Source organism: Ptychodera flava, chromosome 11 (genome assembly GCF_041260155.1).
Source record: "Ptychodera flava strain L36383 chromosome 11, AS_Pfla_20210202, whole genome shotgun sequence".
In the NCBI taxonomy this organism is placed as follows: Eukaryota; Metazoa; Hemichordata; class Enteropneusta; family Ptychoderidae; genus Ptychodera; species Ptychodera flava.
The window spans coordinates 3,580,589-3,603,673 of record NC_091938.1 but is presented as its reverse complement, the minus strand read 5'-3'; the positions used below and the strand labels follow the sequence as shown (position 1 = coordinate 3,603,673).

The 23,085-nt window shown below is 36.6% G+C and overlaps 3 protein-coding genes across 3 annotated transcripts; 2 read left to right on the top strand and 1 right to left on the bottom strand.

Annotated features, from left to right (window-relative positions):
* Positions 1–78: 78 nt before the first annotated feature.
* On the top strand, positions 79–12,299 carry LOC139143291 (dnaJ homolog subfamily B member 11-like). The gene is given in 10 exon segments (XM_070713516.1): positions 79–167; positions 804–960; positions 4,739–4,972; positions 5,616–5,758; positions 7,018–7,085; positions 8,182–8,217; positions 8,220–8,253; positions 8,521–8,632; positions 9,593–9,752; positions 10,673–12,299. Coding segments are annotated over 10 exon segments (1,071 nt in total). The 5' UTR covers positions 79–105; the 3' UTR covers positions 10,738–12,299.
* Positions 12,300–15,683: 3,384 nt separating this feature from the next.
* Positions 15,684–17,616, bottom strand: LOC139144598 (uncharacterized). Its single transcript, XM_070715314.1, has 2 exons — positions 16,869–17,616; positions 15,684–16,076 (listed from the first exon to the last, which is right to left on the bottom strand). Exons 1-2 carry the CDS (start codon positions 17,542–17,544, stop codon positions 15,934–15,936), a joined length of 819 nt encoding a protein of 272 aa, XP_070571415.1. The 5' UTR covers positions 17,545–17,616; the 3' UTR covers positions 15,684–15,933.
* A 754-nt stretch (positions 17,617–18,370) lies between these two features.
* Positions 18,371–22,992, top strand: LOC139143287 (TM2 domain-containing protein DDB_G0277895-like). Its single transcript, XM_070713485.1, has 2 exons — positions 18,371–18,906; positions 20,932–22,992. The coding sequence occupies exons 1-2, from the start codon at positions 18,627–18,629 to the stop codon at positions 21,495–21,497; spliced, it is 846 nt and encodes a 281-aa protein (XP_070569586.1). The 5' UTR covers positions 18,371–18,626; the 3' UTR covers positions 21,498–22,992.
* Positions 22,993–23,085: the final 93 nt, after the last annotated feature.

The following is a 23,085-nucleotide window of genomic DNA, read 5'->3' as shown; positions in this document are numbered from 1 at the left end:
ATGATAGGCAAAGTTGCTACCCCTCCCAACTAAGTGGTTTTCCCCAACTTCCTTTACCAGCGCCCTCTAACATACACATGAATTTTCATATTTTCCTGTTGAAAAATGGCGTCGCCGGTAACGATCTGGCTGCTCGTTCTTCATCTGTCTCTAGCTGTTTTGGCTGGGTAAGCACACACATTTGTAACCGCACATATATCTGTAAAGAGGCAGTTATTTAGCTGTATTTCTATTACTGCACGATTTCATACAGTGTTTGCTATTTATGAACAAATGACAGTGTCACGTAAAGTTGTAGACGACAATAATCTATCGTACGAAAGTACACGTGTAACATTTATAACGCGGAAGCTGTAAAGTTGACTGCTTTACTTACAAAAAATGGAATATAATTTTTTAATAATAGAGAGAAGAACTTTTGCAGCTATCAGCAGCCAGATATGATATGTTTGCTTCTATCTGACAGCCTAAGACATTGTGCTGTAAAGTGATTGCCATTAAAGTAGCAGAAATTATCAAGCTTAAGTGGCAACCGATTTAATTGACCAGGCGAATTTCAACAGTGAGTTGGATTTCATTTTCGGACAAATAACACATTTTACGAGATGAAAAACTTAACGAAGACATTGATGATGACATTAAAAGTGTTTGCCATGAGCAATTGTTATTGGTATCAGGTATGACGTTAAACATAGTGGGGCGGTGTCAATGTTTAAACAATGTTATGAAGATCATTTTTGCTGAACAGTATAACAGTGAAACACAAATGTAATGTTATCAAATTTTGGCACGTCATACTTCAGGAGAGACTTTTACAAAATCCTCGGTGTTCCGCGAGATGCATCAACAAAACAGATAAAGAAGGCTTACAGAAAGCTTGCCATGGAATTACATCCGGACAAAAACCCAGACGATCCAGAGGCACAAGAAAAATTCCAAGACCTTGGAGCAGCCTATGAGGTATGTATTATTCCAATATGTAGAATAATTCACAAATGTTGAATAGAAAACTCAAAATAATTCACAAGAAATAATTTATCTGTTTCAATAACATGTTCAACATCGGGGCAAGCAGATACAATAACATTGAATGGGAAAACAAGAAGTGAAATGAGAAAAATATTGTTTTAATTTACTTTTGTTATTCACAAGTTTCCAGTGCACAGACACCTTTTAAATAGGAAAAAATACCAGCAAAATTAATTTAAAGTAAGTAATTTGATTCTAGATAACAAAAAAGTATATATGACTGAGGTTGAAAATCACATGTTTTTCACAATGTCAATAAAGATTCACGAATTACTATCAAGTATTGGCTATGTCCACATAACATAGGTAAGATTTAATGATAAAGTGATTGTACTAGTTGTGTGTTTAACATTTAAGATATTTTTCATTGAAACAACAACCAGGGGCATCGGTAATATCAACATGGTTACCGAATTTGCCAGAGCATTTATAGTGACACATTAAAGCTAGTGTGGCTGTTACTGATTGGCTGGAGCTGTGACCTTATTTGCATCACAATACAGTCAAAGGTTACATGCATTTTATTCCCTAGTCACTGGTTATATTTCATTCACGGTTTATTTACATCCAAAAGACGTTATATAAAACAAATGTAAAAGCAAAATATAGTGTTTTAACAAATTGCTGTTGTCTACAGCACTTTTTTCTTAATTATACATGTACCTAATATTAGTTTTCATAGACATTAGCCTCATGCTGTAAATTCTAATCCACTGTATAACATCTGTTTTGCTAAAATATGTTGCCATTTCTATCCTAATATCATAAAAGAGCTGCAGAAACGATTTCAATGAAAAATTACCTTTTTTTTTCTTATATATATATATATATATATATATATATATATATATATATATATATATATATTATATATATATTATATATATATATATATATAATATATATATATTATATATATATATACTTCAGGGTTGACTGGAGTGACAAAGAACTGAGTTGTAACTCTGAGTTTCGCGCTCTATTAGAAACTCAGAGTTACAACTCAGTTCTTTGTCACTCCAGTCAACCCTGAAGTACAAATCGCTCTGTGGAATGACCGCATCGAGCACTTTCTCAACCAGCGAGTACAACCTAACCTACCTATATATAATATATATATATATATATATTATAGAAGAAACTTGGGTTGAAACACACTACCACACCTGGTTGTTAGGTTCCAAACGTATTTATTATACCTCAAACACAACGTTTCGCTCTAAATTTAGAGCTTCTTCAGGTGTTTTCTACAATAAAAAGTACGAACATGAAAATTACAATGGTTGAATTGCGTAGGAAAACGAGCAATGTAGAGTTATAAGTCTGTAAAAATCTGGAAATGTACATGAATGACAGGAGAGACTAAAAATTACAATGGTTGAATTTTATAGAAAAACGAGCAATGTGGAGTTACAAGTATCTGAAAATCTGTAAATGTACATAAATGAAAGGAGAGAGACTAACCTCGAGGTTGTGACTACGGTCAAAACTGTCTGGACCTACGCCGAGAGCTGGAAATTGGCGCGCTGAAGTCCAGGGGGAGGTTCCTTTAAATACTCAAAAGCTGGTATGTGGGGGCGCTGTAATGCTATGTAATTTTGGCGAATGTTTAGGCCAGCTGGAGACAGTGTGTCAAGTTTTTTGATCCATTGTGATTCTAAATGTTTGCGTAGTTTGTCATCCTGTTTATTGACTTGGATGATGCCAATTATTGAAACATCACTGATACTGTGTTGATCAGAATTAAAATGTATGGCGACCGGGGTATCTTTTTTATGACGCACTGAGGAGAGGTGGTTATTGAAACGAAGTCTGAGAGATGTTTAGTTTCCCCGACATATTGTTTATGGCAGCGTTGGCATGTGAGGAGGTATACGACGTTTTTGCTGTTGCAGCTGATGGCATTTCTGATTGTGTATGTTTTCTTGTTGACTGTGCTTTGGAACTGTGATGTATATATTAAGGGTATATTTGCAAATGTTGCAACCCCTCGTAGATTGACATTTGGTGAAACCGGGGCTGGATTCACCGGCGTTGTTAATATTAGAGCGGACAAGGAGGTCTTTGAGGTTGACATTGCGTCGATATGATATAATTGGCATGTTAGGGATGGCTTCTTTACATCTTGATGACTTATGGAGTGTTGGGAGGTTCGAGGACATGATGATAATTTCAAGTTAGGGTGACGGGGATTATATGTCGAGACTAGTGGGATTCGACAGTCTCCCTGTTTGTTTTTGTACTGAAGGAGAGCCGGCCTGGGATTGATTTCGCTCTATTTATTTGTTCTTTGACGAGGTTGTGAGGGTAATCCCGTTCAATCAGCGATTGTTGTAGAATGTTGAGGCGCGCATCACGCCATTCTGGCTCTCTATATATATATATATATATATATATGTGTGTGTGTGTGTGTGTGTGTGTGTGTGTAATTGTTGTTTTCATGTCAACAATCCTGGTCATTGTCAACTCATGACTATTCTGTAGCTGTCAAAGGGACAGTTCCAGATGGGTTTCTGTTTTTGCATTTTAGCTTCAAGTACAAATTCATGTTTTTTATATGATATAGAATATATGATATAGATTTGAATTTTCATTATTTTTATTGTTCCATGGTAAGGCAGATGGTTCACTGTAGATGATAGAGATCTGCATAAATTATTCTTACAATGAATTCAAATGTTTGTCGTTAACTTTTGTCACATTTTGAAAGTACAGTATTTGATATTCACAAAATAGATCACTTTTGATAATCACTTATTGATTAAAAGAGTTTTGGAGAAAAAACCTGGTGACCACAGGGTGGATGTACTTAACAAAATGAAGTACTACTGTAAATATTATCCCAGTATGACCAAATTGAACAGCAAATTTCAACATGAGACAGAAGCATTCTTGATCAAAGTAGTGGTCTGCTCTCTTGGAGTTTTATATTATAGTGTCTGTAATTCCTCTAAGTAATAATGATCTCAGACACAAAATTATTATATGAATATATCAAGTATGAATCCAATTCGACAATACAGACTCGTGTACATTTGTCAACATTCTGCTTAAGATTACTTTGACTTGCCATATTTTACAAATTCAACAAATACAGACTTAGTGTTAGTCCCAAATTTTAAAAATTGGAGTTCTGATGGTTATTGAACTGTTGGAGATGGAATTTTAATTGCATGTTCATTCACAAAATATTGGATGTTATACATGCAACTCAATTTACACAATAGCTGTGAAATGTTACTTTGCCAAAATATTGGATGATATACATGCAACTTAATTTAACACAATAGCTGTGAAATGTTACTTTGCCAAAATATTGGATGTTATACATGCAACTTAATGTAACACAATAGGTGTGAAATGTTACTTTGCCAAAATATTGAATGTTATACATGCAACTTAATTTAACACAATAGCTGTGAAATGTTACTTTGCCAAAATATTGGATGTTATACATGCAACTTAATGTAACACAATAGCTGTGAAATGTTACTTTGCCAAAATATTGGATGATATACATGCAACTTAATTTAATGCAATAGCTGTGAAATGTTACTTTGCCTAAAAACATTGATCTTCAACAAACTCCTAGAAACAGTTCTGACTGCCATGAAAATACAGTTACATGGATACCAACATATTCATGTGTGTGTTTGTATTATTGTCAAATAAAAGCTCAGGACCCATTATCCATTGTCATCACTTCCAGGTGTTGTCAGATGCTGACAAAAGGAAAACTTATGACAGGCATGGAGAAGAAGGTCTTAAAGAAGGCGGAATGGGTCATGGTGATCCGTTCTCGAGTTTTTTCGGAGACTTTGGGTTTGGTGGATTTCATTTTGGTTCTTCAGGCGGGCGCAACCAAGACATTCCTCGTGGTGCTGATGTTGAGATGGACTTACCTGTCACATTAGAAGAGATGTATACTGGTGATTTTGTGGAGGTAAGTTATCAGAAGCTGGCAAAGTTAAAGTGATGCCCTCACTGTATTATAAATGTACGAAAGCTTCCGACAGCAATGCTTGAGTCGCAACATATTGTTTGAGAATATCTAATACTAATCCTAGCATACACTGTGTACATTAATATAGGGAATTTAAATTCTCAGCCGATCCTTTCGTCCAGCTTGCACTTATTCATGATGGAAATTCACTATGAAGAACGACAAAGTGATTTTGACGGAAAAATGATCAAAATCAGTAACATCACAGACAGGACACAAGATGTAGGAGACAAGTATGTTGTGTCATATTTTTTGGATCAATAATATGAATTCTTGTAATTAACAAACTAGCCCAATCAAATTTAGATGAAAAGGCATGAAATTTCAAACAAACAAAATGTTTTGTGAATGTGTGTTTGTTATCAAGTATTAATATAATTGATTTTCATTCATTTAAATGTTTGAAAATTTACATTTTAGAAAAGCATCATGTGTACAAAAGTGGTCACTTAGGCTTGCCATACACTAATGAACATGTTGCCATTAACATCTTTTATGCCATACAAGCTCCTTCAAAAGACAAATTACATATGTAACAATGCTCATGTGACACTCATGTGACACATATATTATTATGTGATAGGTTGTCCGTTACAAACCTGTTCCCAAGACGACAGCTGGTTTCAGGAAGTGTAATTGTCATCAAGAAATGCAAACTGTACAACTTGGACCAGGAAGATTTCAAATGTCACCCAGAGATGTTTGTGATGAATGTCCAAATGTAAAGTAAGTCATAATCGTTGATATTTTAATCCAATTTATGAGAGTGTGTATGCAGAAATGAAAGAACCTACCACGTTCACACAGACATCTGTAAACTACTTATTCTATAATGCAGATATTCTTACCTTCCCAGACAGCTTCAAGAATGTTACTTCTGCTTTTTCCTTCGGTTTTTTGAAGTAATTTTAGTTTTATAAAAGCTGTGAAAATTGACTAGTACAACAATTATTTATACCATTGTGCAAATGAGCTGATGTACTTCAAGATATAACTTCAGAATATGCTCTGTTCAAATTAGACACTGATATCAAGCCTGTCACACACATGAGAAATTAGCTGAGCACAATTTCATTCAAGACTCAGCCATTTTACTCTCATGTGTGGGCGATTTTCATGAGATTTTCTTTTTGTGATGTAGGGCAACATATTGATTTTAGCCTCGTGAGCAAAATTCCTCACAGTGTGTACTGGAGAGAGTGGTTTTTCTTATGTCTGTTTCACTAAAGCGCATGGAGATCACATGCCAGTGCATAGCATTGAAAACACAGTCACTTGTAGTTCGATACATGGCAAAGGCTGCCAACTTACATGGCAGACAGGATAGATTGGCCTGTCTTTCTAATGCGTACAGCGGCCTTCGCTGTGTACCAACCACAAGCGACTGTGATTGCAATTCTATGGGCCAGGTTACGGGAAGTCATTTTGCACTGTCTTGTGATTTCCACACACGTTCTTTAGTGTAAAGACATGAGAAAAATCACTTTCTCTAGCTCACAGGGTGAGGAATTTGCCTTGTGAGGCAGAAAATATCTAACACGTTGGATGTGTTCCTTTATAGCACAAAAAATACTCATGAAAAATCACCTGCGCATATTAAAGAGTAAAATAGTTGAGCAAACAGCCATGAATGAAATTTTGCTCAGATGATTTCTGTTGTGTGCTAACCTCACTCCTAGAATCATCGCTAAAAAAGTTGAAGCTAATTACTTGTTCATGAAGTATGTCCTTTGAAAGCTATATCTCTGTATACTTATAAGTCAACATATATTTGGTTTCTTTATTTTCTACACACACATATTGTATGCCCAGGGATAGCCTTTGTCTCCTTAATCTGAAGCAAACACAGGTTGATTAAACAGAAAGAGACTTCTAATAGAAAATGACAAATAATAGAAAATCACAAATAACTGAGGAAAAATTCCATAATTGACGTATAAGTCTATCCCACCCATTTGTTGAAATCAGTTCCTGTTATTTTCCAGATTAGTAAATGAAGAAAAGTTACTAGAAATAGAAATTGAACCAGGCATGAGAGATGGCCATGTTTATCCATTATAGCGGAGGGTAAGTTGTTTTTTTCCTGGTACATAAGGTGTTACAGTATTCACAAGTACCAAATGACAATTTCACAACAAGACTGTACAACAAAGTCTGTGAAACACTGATTCATGTACAATGTTGCCTGTTGCTCTTAAATTTAGTCATCAAGAGTTTGTGTTAATAGTAAACTGAACCAGTGTTTTTGTTCAGGATGGTACCTTGGTAAATTCTACCAGGGTTCTCCAGTCATATGACCTTGGTTCCATCAGCATATGAAAGCCACCCAATGATTGGACAACAAATGTCACCAGGTTTATACAGGCAGTATTCTATGTACCTAATATTCTACAAAAACATCGGCAACTTTGCAACATCACTGTTGAAATGGCCAGCCTTGAACAACAACTGCTCGGATAAGTTGACCACAGCGGGTACAGCTCAATCTCCACACAGAGATTGGAGCGTGATGTGGTAGCGGTGCGGCGTGGATAATTCTAACCAAGCTAGAGGGTCTCCGAGTCATCGACCATGAGCCCCCACCAATCTCTGCTGCAGGCAGATTTAAATATTCCAAACTGGGACTTCAGTCCTGCTTGCGCCCGACTGGCTCAATAAATGTGGCAGACATCTCAGATTTTGATAGGAGCTATCCAGCTAGAGATTGCACTTTCCGTACACTGGTAAAAATAAACATATACACTGGTGAAAATAATACATAATCTGCTATTATTTTACTTTGACAATCGCATCTACAAAGCTGGCAGCTGTTGGGGCATACAGTGTTGACAGAATTGAGGATCGATATTGAAATTGGTGTATTCTTCATTTATCTAATTTTTTGGTTCAAAGTATTAAATATAAAAAAGACAGAAAATGTACATCATGGAAAACACGTATTACCCAAAAAGTGGGTGAAAACCATCGCCTGTGGCAGAGATTAGTGTGGCTACTGCTGAGACTCCCTAGCTAGGTGATAGTTATCCACACCGCTCTATCTCTGTACAGAGATTGGGTACAGCTGATACTTGTAAGAGTACACAATATTGCCTAAAACTCAATTTTTTTGTGGCAAAGAACACACAGTGATGCATGAATCATGGTTGTTTCATTTCTGTTGACAGGAGAGCCACATATAGATGGTGAACTGGGGATCTTAGATTTACAATAGTTCAAGAAAAGTAAGTATTGTACTTCACTTTTTCAAAGTAGGGTTAATTTCATCGTCAGACATGTCTGCTCATGGTTTGGATGTTCTGTATTGTTATGAGACAAATATATTATTGGAGGGCAAGTGTGTACACAATGTGAGTGTGTTATGAAGTGAGTGTTGCTTTCAAATTATGGATCAGTAACACAAGCTGACAAAGGAATGGCCTGTAAAAGCTCATCTTGTTTTATTTTGACTAAAAATAAGTGACCAACTTTTTATGTTTTGAATCTTTTAGACATCCAAGGTTTGAAAGGAGAGGGGATGACTTGTACACCAATGTTACAATCTCATTAAGAGACGCTTTAGTTGGATTTGAAATGGATATACAACATTTAGATGGCCACAAGGTATGTCAGGTGTTAATCAATTTCCACTGCCGTTAATATCCTTTACAAGTGTGTTAACTGTTACCCTGTTTAGTTGAAATATGTTGCATCTATTTCTAAAGAAGACGGGTGTCTTGTAGTGTGTTTCATCAGGATTTAAAATGGCATGCATGCACTGACACAACAACTGTACACATTTTCTACGAGGAGCACTGCATTGCTATGTCTTTCAGTGAGGTTTCAAATGACTAACCTGCACTGACTCAACAAGTGTTAAAAGTACAAACTTTATATTTGTAGTAACAGAGTGAATGGATAAAATGTTTATCTTTGGGCATCTGCCCAGATATAGGTATATGTATTGCAGAGGTACCAGCTCTACTCAGGTTTGTAATTTTGCTTTTGCAAGAAAGTGCTAACAGATGTTACAAAATTTCAATTTCAACAAGCCTGATTATCATCCATTCGCAACCATGGTCTGACTTTGCTCTCCCAATAGACATGTCAGAGTACACATGATATCAAGTTTAGAGTGCCAAAGTCAATCACTATTATATAATACACCGAAGTCAAATTTTTTCAGATTTTTGCCAAAATTTTGATAAAGAACAGCAGCAAATGAATTGTAATATCTACTTGGTCAAAAATAATCAAAAAAATTATAAAAAAATTCATAAAAATTGGTAAAATGTTGCACGAAAATTTTGGTGGGAAAAATTGCAGCTCTCAAGGGTTAACAGCTTGAATGCTTTACCAAAGCGGTGTGACCCAACCCTTATGTTTTCAGTAGTTATACTAGGCTCAAGAACATGGCATTTGGTAACAAAACTCAGTTTTACTACAATACTTTAGCCAACTTTGTCTTTCTCAATGAGCATTCTCGTCCTGTTTACATGCCATTAGGGGTATGAGGTTAATATCCATTCAAATTTCTGGAAATTACCGTATGAGCAAGATGACATTGTTACCATTTCTTCACAGGTGCACATACAGAGAGACAAAGTCACATGGCCCGGTGCTAGAATACGCAAGAAGAACGAAGGCATGCCAAATTATGAAAACAACAATATGAAAGGCACGCTTTATATAACATTTGATGTGGATTTCCCAAAAGTTCAATTTAGCGAAGAAGACAAAGAAGGTAAGCATTTAAACAAAATCTCATTCAGTATAACATACACATATTTTCAAAATTGTTTGCAATTATCATGACATGATTGATCTGTAAACACAAAGATATTAATTGAAGTCACACATGGAACAAAAAGTGAACAGTCTCAGGTTTTTCACTTGAGAACCTATCGAAATTGACCCTGTAGTATAGATACTAACCAGCTTATCTTGTCCATACATGAAAACAGGGAAATTGTACATGTAGAATTAAGTGTGTTGCATTTCTCTGTTGCTAGTTCAAACCACCTGCCTATAATCTGCATATTATAGATGTGTCGAAAACAAACATCTATATCAAGATTTGCACTGAACATGTGACCACAAAATCAAATGGAACGTGCTTAATATGATTTGACCTGCAAGTTCATAAAAAATGCAGATAATATCAACTAATATAATGTGGTAGTTGTAGACTGTAACCCTTCCCCAGCCCCCTCAATTGTAGACTGTAACCCCTCCCCAGTCCCCTCAGTTGTAGACAATAGCCTTCCACCTCACCCTTCCCCTAGGAGAAAAAGATGAACATAGCTGCTGCATTTCTCCATATTACAATCAGTTTAGGAGCCCAGATCTATTATCCCATATAACCATAAATTAAAAAAAGCTTTGCAAATATTATTGATTGATACTTATTTTCAATTTTGTCATTACGTTGTGGTTTGCAAATTGTTCTGAGTACTGTAATGCTTGGTTTTAATGTTTATATGAGACAAATCACTGAGATACAACAAGTTCTAACTTGTTGATGAATAACATCAGGTACTGCATACTGTAAGAATTAAAGCAATTTCATTTTGTTCAAATATGTACATATAACATTAGTTTCACTGCATTGCACCCACATGATATTTTGTAATGAGATTTATTTGTTTTATTATTTCTTTACAGGCCTCATCAAACTGTTAAAACAGGAGCCAGAACACAAAGTTTATAACGGACTTCAGGGATATTAACAGATGCAATATTTTCTATCAGCTACTTTAATTTTTAAGTCAACTCTATTTTTCACACAGTTAGCTGAGAGTGTATGTTACCTGCATTTTTTCAAATCTTAACTCTGTTTGTCTTTTTTCTGAATTGCCTTACTTACTACTCAAGTTATGGTATTGAATGTCAACCAGCTCATGATCAGGAAACGTTTGGAAAATATGATCCCAGTGTTACGTGTGCAAAGCTGTTTATTTTTTACATATCTGAAAAACTGTAAGATTCGATTGACAATAGTCTCATAATGCTATTAATTCTTGTTTTAAAGCTTCTGTAACTTTCTACACATATTTCTGGTATTTTTATAACTCCGTTTTCACAAATCCATTCTTACACTTTTGCTTATTAAGAATTACTGGACAAATCAGGGCTTGGCAAAATATAATTATCTCAGGTCCACGACCACCAAACATTTTGCTCTGACTGATAAAGTAGCATTCTGGTGGCCCAGAACATAGTGCCAATCCCCTGGTCTTTTTGACCAGTGAGTGATGTGTAATCAAATGTGTATATAATGCATGCAGCTTTAACTGCAAGACTGCTGTAACATTTGTTGATTGTGATTAAGGAGTGCCATATACTCAGTGGGTTTACTCATATCTCTAATGCACCAGATAAAATAAATAAGATGAAAGTCACAACCAGTGGTAATAAGCCTGAACTTTGAAAAAGTGCTGTCAATGTATTATTTGTGATAACTCACAGATTCAATTCTTCAAATACGTGCACAGATCTAAATTTGACAAGAAACACACAAGTTTTGTACGCCATGGGATTGTCATTTCCTGTGTTTCAGTTCTCAGCCATTCAGACAGTTGTACATGTTGAAATGTGGTATTTTTTGTAATTCCAATCACTGTAAGACCGAAATGAAAAAAACATTATTTCGAATTTTTTATTGTGCTGATAAAACATTGCTAGTGCTTTCTCCATACATGCTTGTTTAATGACACTTTAGTAACTTGAAATAAGCTAAAAAGCCTTAAGGTAGTTCTCGCCTTGAAAATGAAAGACTTAAACTTTTTCTCAAACTTTCCTCAAGCAAACTTTCAACCAATGTCTTTGGAAATCAAGAATAAAACTTTGGGGTCACCGAGCAAAGTTTGGTTCTAGAAAAACAAATTACCCAACATTCACTGATGTTTGAAATTCAAAATGGCTGCCATCCCTGTGGTATCTCAATGGGGAAACATAAATTCCTGATTTTCACAAAACTAAGTTAGTAAACACTTTCTTTACTCCACAAGCTTCAAAATGAGCCCATACAATTGGTAGATCAAACGAACATGTAAAGGTTTAAGTGTCAGAATATATCTCCCTGAGGCGCATTCCACCTTAAAGAGACCATTTCTTGCACAGAGTGTTGACTTTAATGTATTGGTTGGTAAATATGTGTATGTACAATCGTAAAGTGCTGATAAAACATTGGTGGGATTTTCTTGTCTGAAAATGGCTCAAGTATTTTTAAACCACCATGAGAGTATGTCAAGGTCAAACAAGCAAGTTTGCATATGGCATTGTGTAAAACGGATAAAAATGCATATACCTCAAGTTAAACAGCCATCCATTGATGACACTTTATAATCAAACACAATTAAGTTGAATTCAGCTAGGTAATCCCCTCTAGTTTTTAAATACTGTAAATTTGGTATTTTGTTGAAGGAATAACAAACTAGTATTTGTAAGAATCTTGCCAGAAAGTGTTTCCAAGCAGTGAGAACTTAGCGTTTTGAGCCAAAATCAAAAGGGACAGGCTGCGATTGACATGGAATGACTTTTCTTGTTGCTTTTTCTTCCCTACATATATTCCTTAACTTTGTGGTTCATTCTGTAGCTTTCCAGATACAAGAATTTTATGGTTCATGAAATCTGTTAATACCATGTGCTAAGTGAATTGCCTTGATTTGACTCAATGATTAAGAATTATCAAATGTATCAAAAGACAATTAAGCGATTGATTTGCATAGGTTTTAAACAAATATTGTTTCTATGCAAGTTTTAGTACTTTGTAACATGTGTAGTTATTTCCCAGCAGCTTGAAGTTCAGATTTTTAGAGTTTCTTTACAGTACCTGTACACTCACTGATAGCTGAAACTTTGTAAACTTGAATTAGAATTAAACACAGATTCTGTCAGGAGTCCAGTACATCTTGAATATACTGTTTGAAACCTTTTGATGTCCATGAGAGGCTGGTGGGATATACCTGCCTGAACTTTTTGTGTAAATGATAATCTTATTTTGTGGCTGGTATTATCCTTTTCATGATCCAAATTTGAAGAAAACATGTATATGGTGTGTTGTACTGCAGGAATAGAAACAATAGTAAAAGCTTGCTACTCTAATCTTACCCTTCCAATCTGAATGGCATACTAAATACCTATTACCTGGTCATGAGGGCTATGGCACCCATTTATTACCCCTTGAGGAACTCTGCATTACCAGAAACGCATGGCTATCAGTATAACGATTTGTTTCTGGTTACTCACGGCCATGAGGGGTATTGAAAAGGTGCTATAGCCCCCAAAAAGACCAGAATATAGGTGTTTTATAACATGCTATACACTGTATGCTCATTTTGTTTTATGTCATAGTTTCTAATGTTTTGATATTGTGCTTTGGAACAATCCGTTCTGACAAGTTCACTTGGTGATTTGTCCACAGCAGTAACAGTAGTACCGATTTCTTCACAAAATATCCTGACCATAACAAGCAACATCCTTGGTTGCACTTGAATCTTTTTTGTCGATGAGCTGTTCAAGTTTCTGTGCTGTTGGAGTGCAAAATCGTGCTGTTTTAGAGAGAGGCTCGTCGCTCATCTCGGGCACTCATCATGTTCTAGTTGCTTGCCATTTTTTCAAAGCTACAGACCTATGAAATGCTAGGTGTATAGTCATGTGACAGGGCACTTTTCCTAATTAGGGCAAAAACTATTTCCCTTGGGAACTAGTCTTTCAAAAATACCCTCTGACGTCACTTTTTTCGATTCAGTGGGGACTGGACGTATCTCTTTTCTTATCATGTGATGTATTTTGGCAAATCACAACACGGAATGAGCATGTGGCGTGTTATATAAATGAGTCTATGACACATTTTGATGAACATAAGTGACTATGAAAGGAAAAGGTAAATGAGTGGACGTTTTTCAAAAAGAGTGAATTAAAAGTATTAAATAGCATAGTCAAATACATAAAGAATTTGCAACTATTCATGGTTGGCAGCCTCAATAATCAAGTTCATCCTGACTGTTTTAGTATGTAAACCTTAGTTTGGTGCATATCTACATAATATTTTATCTTCAGAAATCATGAACTACAATTTCATTTGTTCTACAAGCTATCCGAGTTACACTTTCGTGGTTTTAGTCAAGTCCAGAGTATGGGAAGGCAATGCATTTTTCACAACTCTAAGTCATGAGGTAAAAACTTTGTGATACACTGGTAATGAAAGAGGATACTTTTTTTCAACAACATTAAGCAGTGTCACCTAGTCTTCATCAAGGGAGTATGTACTTCAAAATTCAGATCTTTCTTAAATGTATTAGGCCTGAAAGAAAAAATAAATTGTTCATCGGAATCGCCGCTTCTATTTTGCTCGATTTGGAATTTTTTTGATTTCGGCAAATTCATACTTCTGCATTGCAAATACTTCAGTACTGCCGCTGGCGGCGCCCTACACTTCGTCGGGTTTTCGCCGTTTTCGCAGGCATGTGGGATTCTGAACATGCTGAATGAGACTTCCGATGTGTAGATTGCACTGAGCTCTGTCAATACGTTGTCGTGACGTTTAAATTTTGCAAATCACGACACAAATTGGGTCAATTTTTGGCTGAAATTTCTCCGTTTTGTCGAGCCTAAAAAGTAAAAAAAAATCGCTCGCTGCTCCTGAACTTGGTCCAAGAAATCCGATGAACAAGATTTTTTTCTCTGGCCTTTAATACTGGGCTATATTCTATGAACATACAAAAATTTGTTGAGTTTTCATCTTCTAACATTTACACCCATTCCAGAGCTTATCCAAATACCCTGAGATTAAATCCCTTTAACACTCTTCCTTACAGCCACCTCTATTTAAATCGCATAGCCACTTCATGGAATAATTTGTCCAGGACATTATGGACTATAAATTCAACGCTTGCATTTAACCGGGTACGGCAAAAAAATGGTATTGGAATAATTTAAAGTTCATTTGATCCTAAAAACACATCTGTTGCTTTTGTAGTGAATATAGTCATGTATACATGTAGGCAAGGTTTTTCTCATTTTATTTTTTTTATAATTTAATTGTTGTATACTTTACATCAGTTTTTTTTCTTTGCTCGTTGTGTAGCGTGTTATGAGGCACTAAATTTGTATAGGGTGATTTGTACTCGTTTCGGTCACCCAATCCTACCTTTTTTGCGTTTTACTTTGGATAAATCTTGTCAAATAAAAGTAAATGAAACTGACAACCATAAGCTATTGTTCAACTTTTCCTCGACCAAATTTTAACCAATTTTTTTAAAATTAACAATAAAAATCGGGAGGGTGGGTGTCACAGTACAATTTTGATACTATAGAAACAATTACTATAAATTAACCGATATCTAGAATTCAAAACTGCCATTCTTGTGTTAGGTCTATGAGGAAAAATCTTACATTTTTGATTTTTTACAAGGTAAGACGTTCAAAAGCTTACTTATTCTAAGATTTTCAAAATGAGCCCCACAAGCAATAGACCAGAGAAGAATTAAGGCGGAGTCTACCTTAAAACAATATGTTCAAGTTTCCAGCGGTAATTACTCAAAGTCGATGATATCTCGTTCGGTTTTGTGTTACTCCATCGCATCTTTATGTCCGTTTATCGTGAAAATGAAAATTTCGATCTCTATACGCAGTCTGCAAAAACTTGCCAAGTTTTATTTGTTAATCCTAAGTTACATAAACTCACCCGATTCGAGGATGTAATTGAGAAATAAATGAAAATAAAACAATTTTACATTCAATGTTCTGAACTGTTACTTTCCTCGTCAGTGTCGTTTAAAATTGGTGTAAGGGGACATATCGATTCAAATTTTTTCAAAATTTTGAGATTATACTTTTCAATTATATCTTTTAGGTCAGAACTATGACGTTCCAAAACTACTATTTCCATCTCTTGACAAAGAATTGTCACACGTTGAAGGTCAGATCTCAAACTCGAAATGGATCGTTTCAGACTCTTGTTCTCCTTGGATAACTTCTCTGCCTCGGCATTGCTGTGAACACGGCTCAGCTCCAGCAGCATACATCGCCGTAACATCATCTGTTTCCAGTTCAGGTCCTCCGTCTGTAAGGGTGAAAGGTTATATGAGGGGTGCAGTACGCGGCAACGCGTTTCATACAAAGTCGTACGGGACCTCATGGGACCCATACGGACAATATACATTTAGAACTAAATTTCATACGACAGGAGCAAAGTTAAACATGTTGGTTATATTTTTATACAAAGTATATATTTATGTGAAGGTAGATAATTCTTCAATTGAAATGACAAAATATTGAATGAATCGTTTATAAGTAAGAAATCGCACTAGCACATCTCAATGTAATGACCAGCTCGCTTCATCTCCGATGACAGCATGGACAAAAAAATAACTCTAAGAAACATTTGGCGGATGTTTGGCAATGATTTTTGCACGAAAATGTATTTTAGATGATATTTATTGCGTGGCTGACTGCTTGTTTTATAATCGGTAGAATTTGTGATTGAGGATTAGAAGGGTCATAGCCCCCGGGGTCCAACGGTATAGGAAGTTAACGCTTATGTACAACGGTTTTAAAACCAATTGTTTGTGAGTTTTGACGCCGATGGGCAAAATGTAGACTGTAGACCCCCAGTTTAGAGTTTGTGTTTTGTAGATTGATCTATCATGAATACGAAATTGAGGATGAGTCCCCATCCCTGCCATACTCGCATAAAATATGTTTCCCACATGTATCGTGTTCATTTTTGTCCCTGTTGGAATATTTCAGAAATGTCAAATCAAGTTATTGATGTCTTTGTGTTGTATCAGCTTTTAGTTGTGGTGCTGTAAGGACAATTGAGAACCGAAGAGCGCCCATATGGTCTCGTACCCACCTTCCATTGAATCCTCCAATTTAACGTTTACCTGTTGGTTTGCTTTTTCTCCTTTCATCGCATTTATTTCTCTTTGAAGCTTTTCATTCTCTCGAATTAATTTCCTCCTTTCTATATCTACAGGTCTAAATTTCTCAAGCCTTCTCTTTTCTTCGAGAAGCATCTTCTCTTGTTTAGCGACTGTTGTTTTTAGTTCTTTGATTTCACTTTCTAATTTGTCAATTTTTCTTCTGAAAGTGTTGTTTTCCGATTTTCTCAAAGCTAAGTCGTAATTTTTAAGACAAAGGTACCGAGTTGACACGCTGATACTGTCATTATCCGAATAAGTCTTGACAAGGCGACGGATATTCGTCAGTGGCAGACGATTTTCCATGAGGTGTGAAATGATCCGTTCTCGTAGTTCGTTGTTCTCGTCCATGATGGCCTTTTCAAGGCCAGACAATGTTTCAGATTTTTTGGACGTGCCTTGAGATGATGATCCGTCTTTAATACCGTTCTTTGCTAGCTTGTATCGCGTCGTTCGGCGTCCACTTTCCCCATCTTTCATTGTTAACGTTCCGGATCCGCTGTCACTCTCCAGAGCAGATGACTGTCCGTTTCTGCCGCTTCCGACGTTGCAGCTACCCTCCCTTTGGTGGTCGACGTTCTCATCGGAACGACTTTGGTTTGTTTCCATTTGTGAGTTATAGGTGGTCACATAACATTCTCAAAAAAGTGATGAATGAAGCGCAAATATCATCGCCGAATTTCCCAACCAACACACGGCGAGATCAGTTTGGAACGAATTCCAGAAATTTTTAAAACGCGACTTTTGTGTTCCATGGAACACAAAGCGTCCCCACATGTAAATAGTTATCCCGACCGCGCTCCATAGAGGAATATGTTTCATTTGTTTATGTATTTATGTATCATTTATTAATTTATTTCAAAGCGCGCTTTATATGTCTCTTGCAATATAAAGAGCACCGTCGAAGCCTGGAAATATCAAACATTAATTAGGAGAATCATGTTTAAATAAGCTATACCTTAAACTAATTTGGTTACACTTGTCTAGGACTTTCCATGGAATAACATGGTGCACTTATAGGTGCTACGTTGAATTTTAACGCTGATAAATTTCTATTTGAAAAATAAGAGATATATAGGACCTATTCCTTCATTTAGACAGGGCGAGCAGCAAAATCAATTCGTATAATATCACTGTAAATAAGTTCATTTAATTAACAGGAAATGTGAAAATAACAACCACGGATAATAATTTAAATTTGGTTTGACACTGAGCCGTTTCCCGTTCCAACACTTCGTCATTTTTGCCAAGTATGTCAACAACACCGTGCACCCTCTTTTAGTGAAAGCAATAGACATTTTCCCTTCAGCCAATCATATTGTAAGATAAAAACAAAGTCAAACAAAATCCCGCTACCAGAATAATCATCACAGATTTTCACCCAGTTCACGTACCCGGATGTTGGTGCGATTACAAAGTTTTCAGACGCACAGCTCGGCACGGCAAGTCATGCGATATATGGCAGTCTTAACAATCCGCTCGCTGTACAACCATTTATTGAACAATATCTGATATCGCATGTCAGTAGCTGAAGTGATAAAGGTCCACACGGTCATTGATAAACGAAACATACGTACTGTTAATGATTACTGCAAAATGGTAGATATTTAAGCAACCTTTGAATATTGCTGCTGACATATTGTAATCAGTGGATCTTTCGCTACCTGCCTGCGACGGCACTACCTAAACAAATGGCGGGCAGGAAAAGCCTAATCGTATCCTACTTATTCTGTATTCCTTTTGGATGGTTGGGATTGCATCATTTTTACCTGGGACGTTTGGGCTGGGGGTTGACGTACCTCTTTTCGCTGGGTTTGCTAGGCTGGGGATGGCTCTGTGATTTAATACGTTTGCCATGTTTGGTGGCTGGTATTAATGATGAGATCGACGACCTGAACCATGGACATCGTAGGCCGCCACAGAAACGATTAGACGATGCTTACATTCTGGTTTTACCCTTTGGTTGGCTCGGTATGTATTTGCTGTTTTTCATTTTCACAGAATTCTCAGTGGCATCAAAACAAACAAACAAATCTTTGTAAGGTCATTTGCAATTTTGTTTTACATACAACGAGTGCTGTATATATAGAACTAATATCTAACAACCCTCAAGGTGTGCCGGATATGACGTCACCTACTCTTCTGATAATGTTCTGGTCACGGTCAAAGTGAGGCGAAATTTTGTAGGGATTAACTATGATTTCGGTAAAACTGAGTAGTTACACAATCACGGGTGGTTAGGAATACGCCGAACAGCCCTGACATTGCAAAGCGAGAACTCATGAAACAAACTCGCAGCGATCACTGCAGCACATATGTCGCAAACCGGGATCGCTGAGCAGCCTGACGCACAGACAAGATACCTGTGACAGCATAACGAAGGAACACACATTCCAAGCCCTCTTGTAGTAAGACTAAATTTAAAAAAAAAGTTTTCCGTTGACCCGATCTACCCAAGAAAAACTACAGACCCCAGACATTTTTTTCACATTTTCAAAAGGATTCGATTAAATTCTGTAAAATGTTATCGTATTTATGGGTCTCAGCCGACAAAATGAAACCAAAATTCCTCTTGCCTTCCCTAATTTTGGGAGGAATGTTACCGGAAACAAACCTTTTTTATTTGGCCTAAAGTCTCAGACTGTTGCTGTGAAGAGGCTAGTGTTTAGAAGGATACTCAAAAGCTGACTATGGCTCGGAAAATGTGAAAACAATGAAATGTTGTTGAACCCCGGAAAGTAATACAAATACCTCGGACACATCTAGGTTTGATTAGCCGGTAAAATCAAACAAAGAAACTATGCAGAAGATTAAAGTGAACACGACTGAAACACGACTGGGAGAATTAGCTCTTCATATTTTCAAATTCCTCAAAAGTGTTAGGTGCACTATAGCTGAATGTTGTCATTATTACTCAATGTCAGAGATTTTATCAACTGTTTACAAACGATGCAAAGTTACACATTCATCTTGTACATAATTTTCCCGGTACCAAAACATTCTTTCAGTTTTGTTCGACTTCAGAAAAATTTGCACAGGAAATAATTATTACAAATGTTGAATGTGTAATTTCAATGAATGGCTTTAGCACCGTTACGACCAAACCTATAGCAAATTTCAAAACCTTTAATAATTAAACATCACCATTCTCTGTTGTTAAATCATTAAAGGTTGTGAAATTCCCGAGATAAGGTAAACGGTTAACATAATCGTTCTCTCTAATCGACTGCGCAGTTTGTTTGATATTGACCGTCTGATCAAAATATTCCATATTTAATCGTATGATAAAATTTTTGAGTTAGGACAGAAACTCGACTTAATGGAAACAACTGTAGCCGATCGTAGTTTCCATTCAAATTGAATTCCAAACCTCTAAAAAGTACAGGATATGCGATTAAATATGGAATATATGTCTATATGATTTGATAACATCTTAGAACTACCAGATTTTTGTTAAAATATGTACTACGTCATGATTCCAAGATTTTAGAGGGATCACGTGGTATGTTTGATGAAAGTTTCTGTATGTGCATGTTGATTGGCCAACATATTTTAACATTGACCTCACAAGTGAAGGCGACAAGGACTGTGAAGACCGGAAATGGAGTCAGACATTTTCAAAGAAGTTTTCAATCATGTGGGGGTTGGGTTACAGATAGAGATGATCGAGGCTGTCTGTCAGGGCAATTTTTCAGAAAACGATTTGCCGAAAAGGACTGTATGAGTGAAGTGATGTTGTTACACTGTTTCTGAGAGACAAGAATAAAGGCACTATCCTTACAGAATTACCAAACTAGGGAGACGTAATAGATACAGCATACAGGCACATTTTAGCAACATCGGCAGTTGATGCGTCGTTGGTCTAAATGAACAATATGTGTATAGTCGAAAAAACATTGAAATGCCCAGATAAAATTACAATTCTTCTTTTAACATAGCAAATCAATGCAAATGCTATTCTCACATGCTGATAAAATTACTTTGATTGATTCACAGGTTTACATCACTATTATCTGGAGCGTGTTTGTTGGGGTATCCTGTACACATTTACATTTGGTATATTCGGTATTGGATGGCTTGTTGACATCATAAGGATGCCCTGCCTCGTTGCTTCGGTCAACGAAGAACTGAGACGTCGTTACGCGCCTCGAACTGTAGCGGCAGCAACCACCGTAGTCATAACACAACAGCAGCAGCAACCGCCTCCTCCAGGGCCGGTCTATCAATACCCACCACCACAGGGTTACCCTCCACAACCACAGCCGGGGTACCCACCACCCCAGGGTGGATACCCACCACCACAACCGGGTACTTACCCGCCGCCGCAAGGGGGATATCCGCCACCAGGAGGTGGCTACCCACCCCCGCAAGGAGCATACCCACCACCACCTCAGGCTGGCGCGTATCCGCCACCGTCGGGGGCATATCCCCCACCACAACCTCAAGCAGGATACCCGCCTGCCCAGGAGGCACAGCCACCGCCGATGTATGGGAAAGAGCAGACGTCAGAGTTTCATCAGCAGTCAGCATCACCTTCAGCTCCACCGGTTGAAAAGTACTAGAATGTGCTGAGTTTTCAGTGCCCACAGCTTCGTGCGTTAGAACGCCCTTGAATCACAGGGTTTCAAGGCATTATAAGTCATTACGAAAGTGCTAAAATGATTTTATTCATAAATTTATGATTCAGAATATTGCTAATAAAAATTTAATATTTCTGTCATTATGGTTTATTTACAAAAGTACCTAACTACACTCGAATCCTCAATAATGATCAGTATTCATAAAAAATCACACAGTCGTAGGACAGACCCTGTTATAAATTCATGATTATGAATATTGTTGATAAAAGTTTAATACTTCTGTCATTATTGTATACTGGCGAAAGTACCTAAGTACTGGAATTCTGAATGAAAGATACAACTAAATACTAATGTATATTGCTTTTTTATCAACGGTATACGTAATCTGAAGTCTATCAATAAATCATTTTTACGCTTGTGTTACGACAAATAATGCATTATAACCCCGTGTCTTGCATGCGGTGTTTGTGTGTCTACGAAACTGTGTATATTACCGTGACACAACGTATGACGAACCTACGCCGATTTTTTGACAGTATGATCGGTTAACGTTGACGTAAACACTCATGTGTTGATTTAAAAATGTCCTGTTTTCTAAAAGCACGTTTCTTTCTTCTATAGCAATATGTTCAGATGGAATCGCGACAAGTTAACATGTTTGATAATTGTACTTACGCTGGAAAGTTTATAATTTTCAAATTAACAGACTGTAGCACTCACTTTAGAAATGCAAAGAATTTAATTCTGTACGGCAGTAGTGCTTTGCGTGTTCTAAGTGATACATTCGCCTATAAAGTAAATTAACATTTAAAACTAATTGAGAACAAATATAACTATATTTGACCAATAACTGTAATAGCCAAACCAATGGAGTCGTGCCTTTGATATGCAAATTGAGACGTTTCATCTTATGAGACTGATGCATGATGAATACAAGTACTATGCATTCGTCAAGTGATGATTTAGCAGTTCACTACCTTATCAAAATATAACATTGAAATCTAAGGAGCATCAGATGTGCCATGTTGCGACGTGGTATAGCCACACGTAATGGTGTATCTATACTAGCTGTCTTATCTCTCCAGATATCGATACGATATGAGGGTAATGCGCTTGCCCGATTCCTGGAATGATGCTGAGAATCATAGTGAAGGATTTTAAGAAAACAAAAGAAAATAGTTTACGCCAACTGAGCTTCGATTCCAATTCACTGATTTGTGTGTAAAACAATTGAATCCATGATAGTTATATAAATTTCGCAGGGATGTAATTCAGCGTTATCGTTGAAGATAGCGAAATTTAACAAAAATGAATAATTGTTTTGCAGTATTTTCGGAATGCAGAAAATGATCGCTCACATGAAAAATTATGTAATTTCGCGCTTTATTCACAGATGCCCACTTTTCGTTTACATAGAAGTCCATGTAAGCTGAAAATCACAATAAATGTCTGGACTCTGTGTTTACTGTTTACGTAATGTTGATATACAAAGAGCTTTTGTACCTTTCATTGAATTATAAACATACTTATGTCTCAAATTACTGAAATGCAACTAAGCTATCAGTTTTGA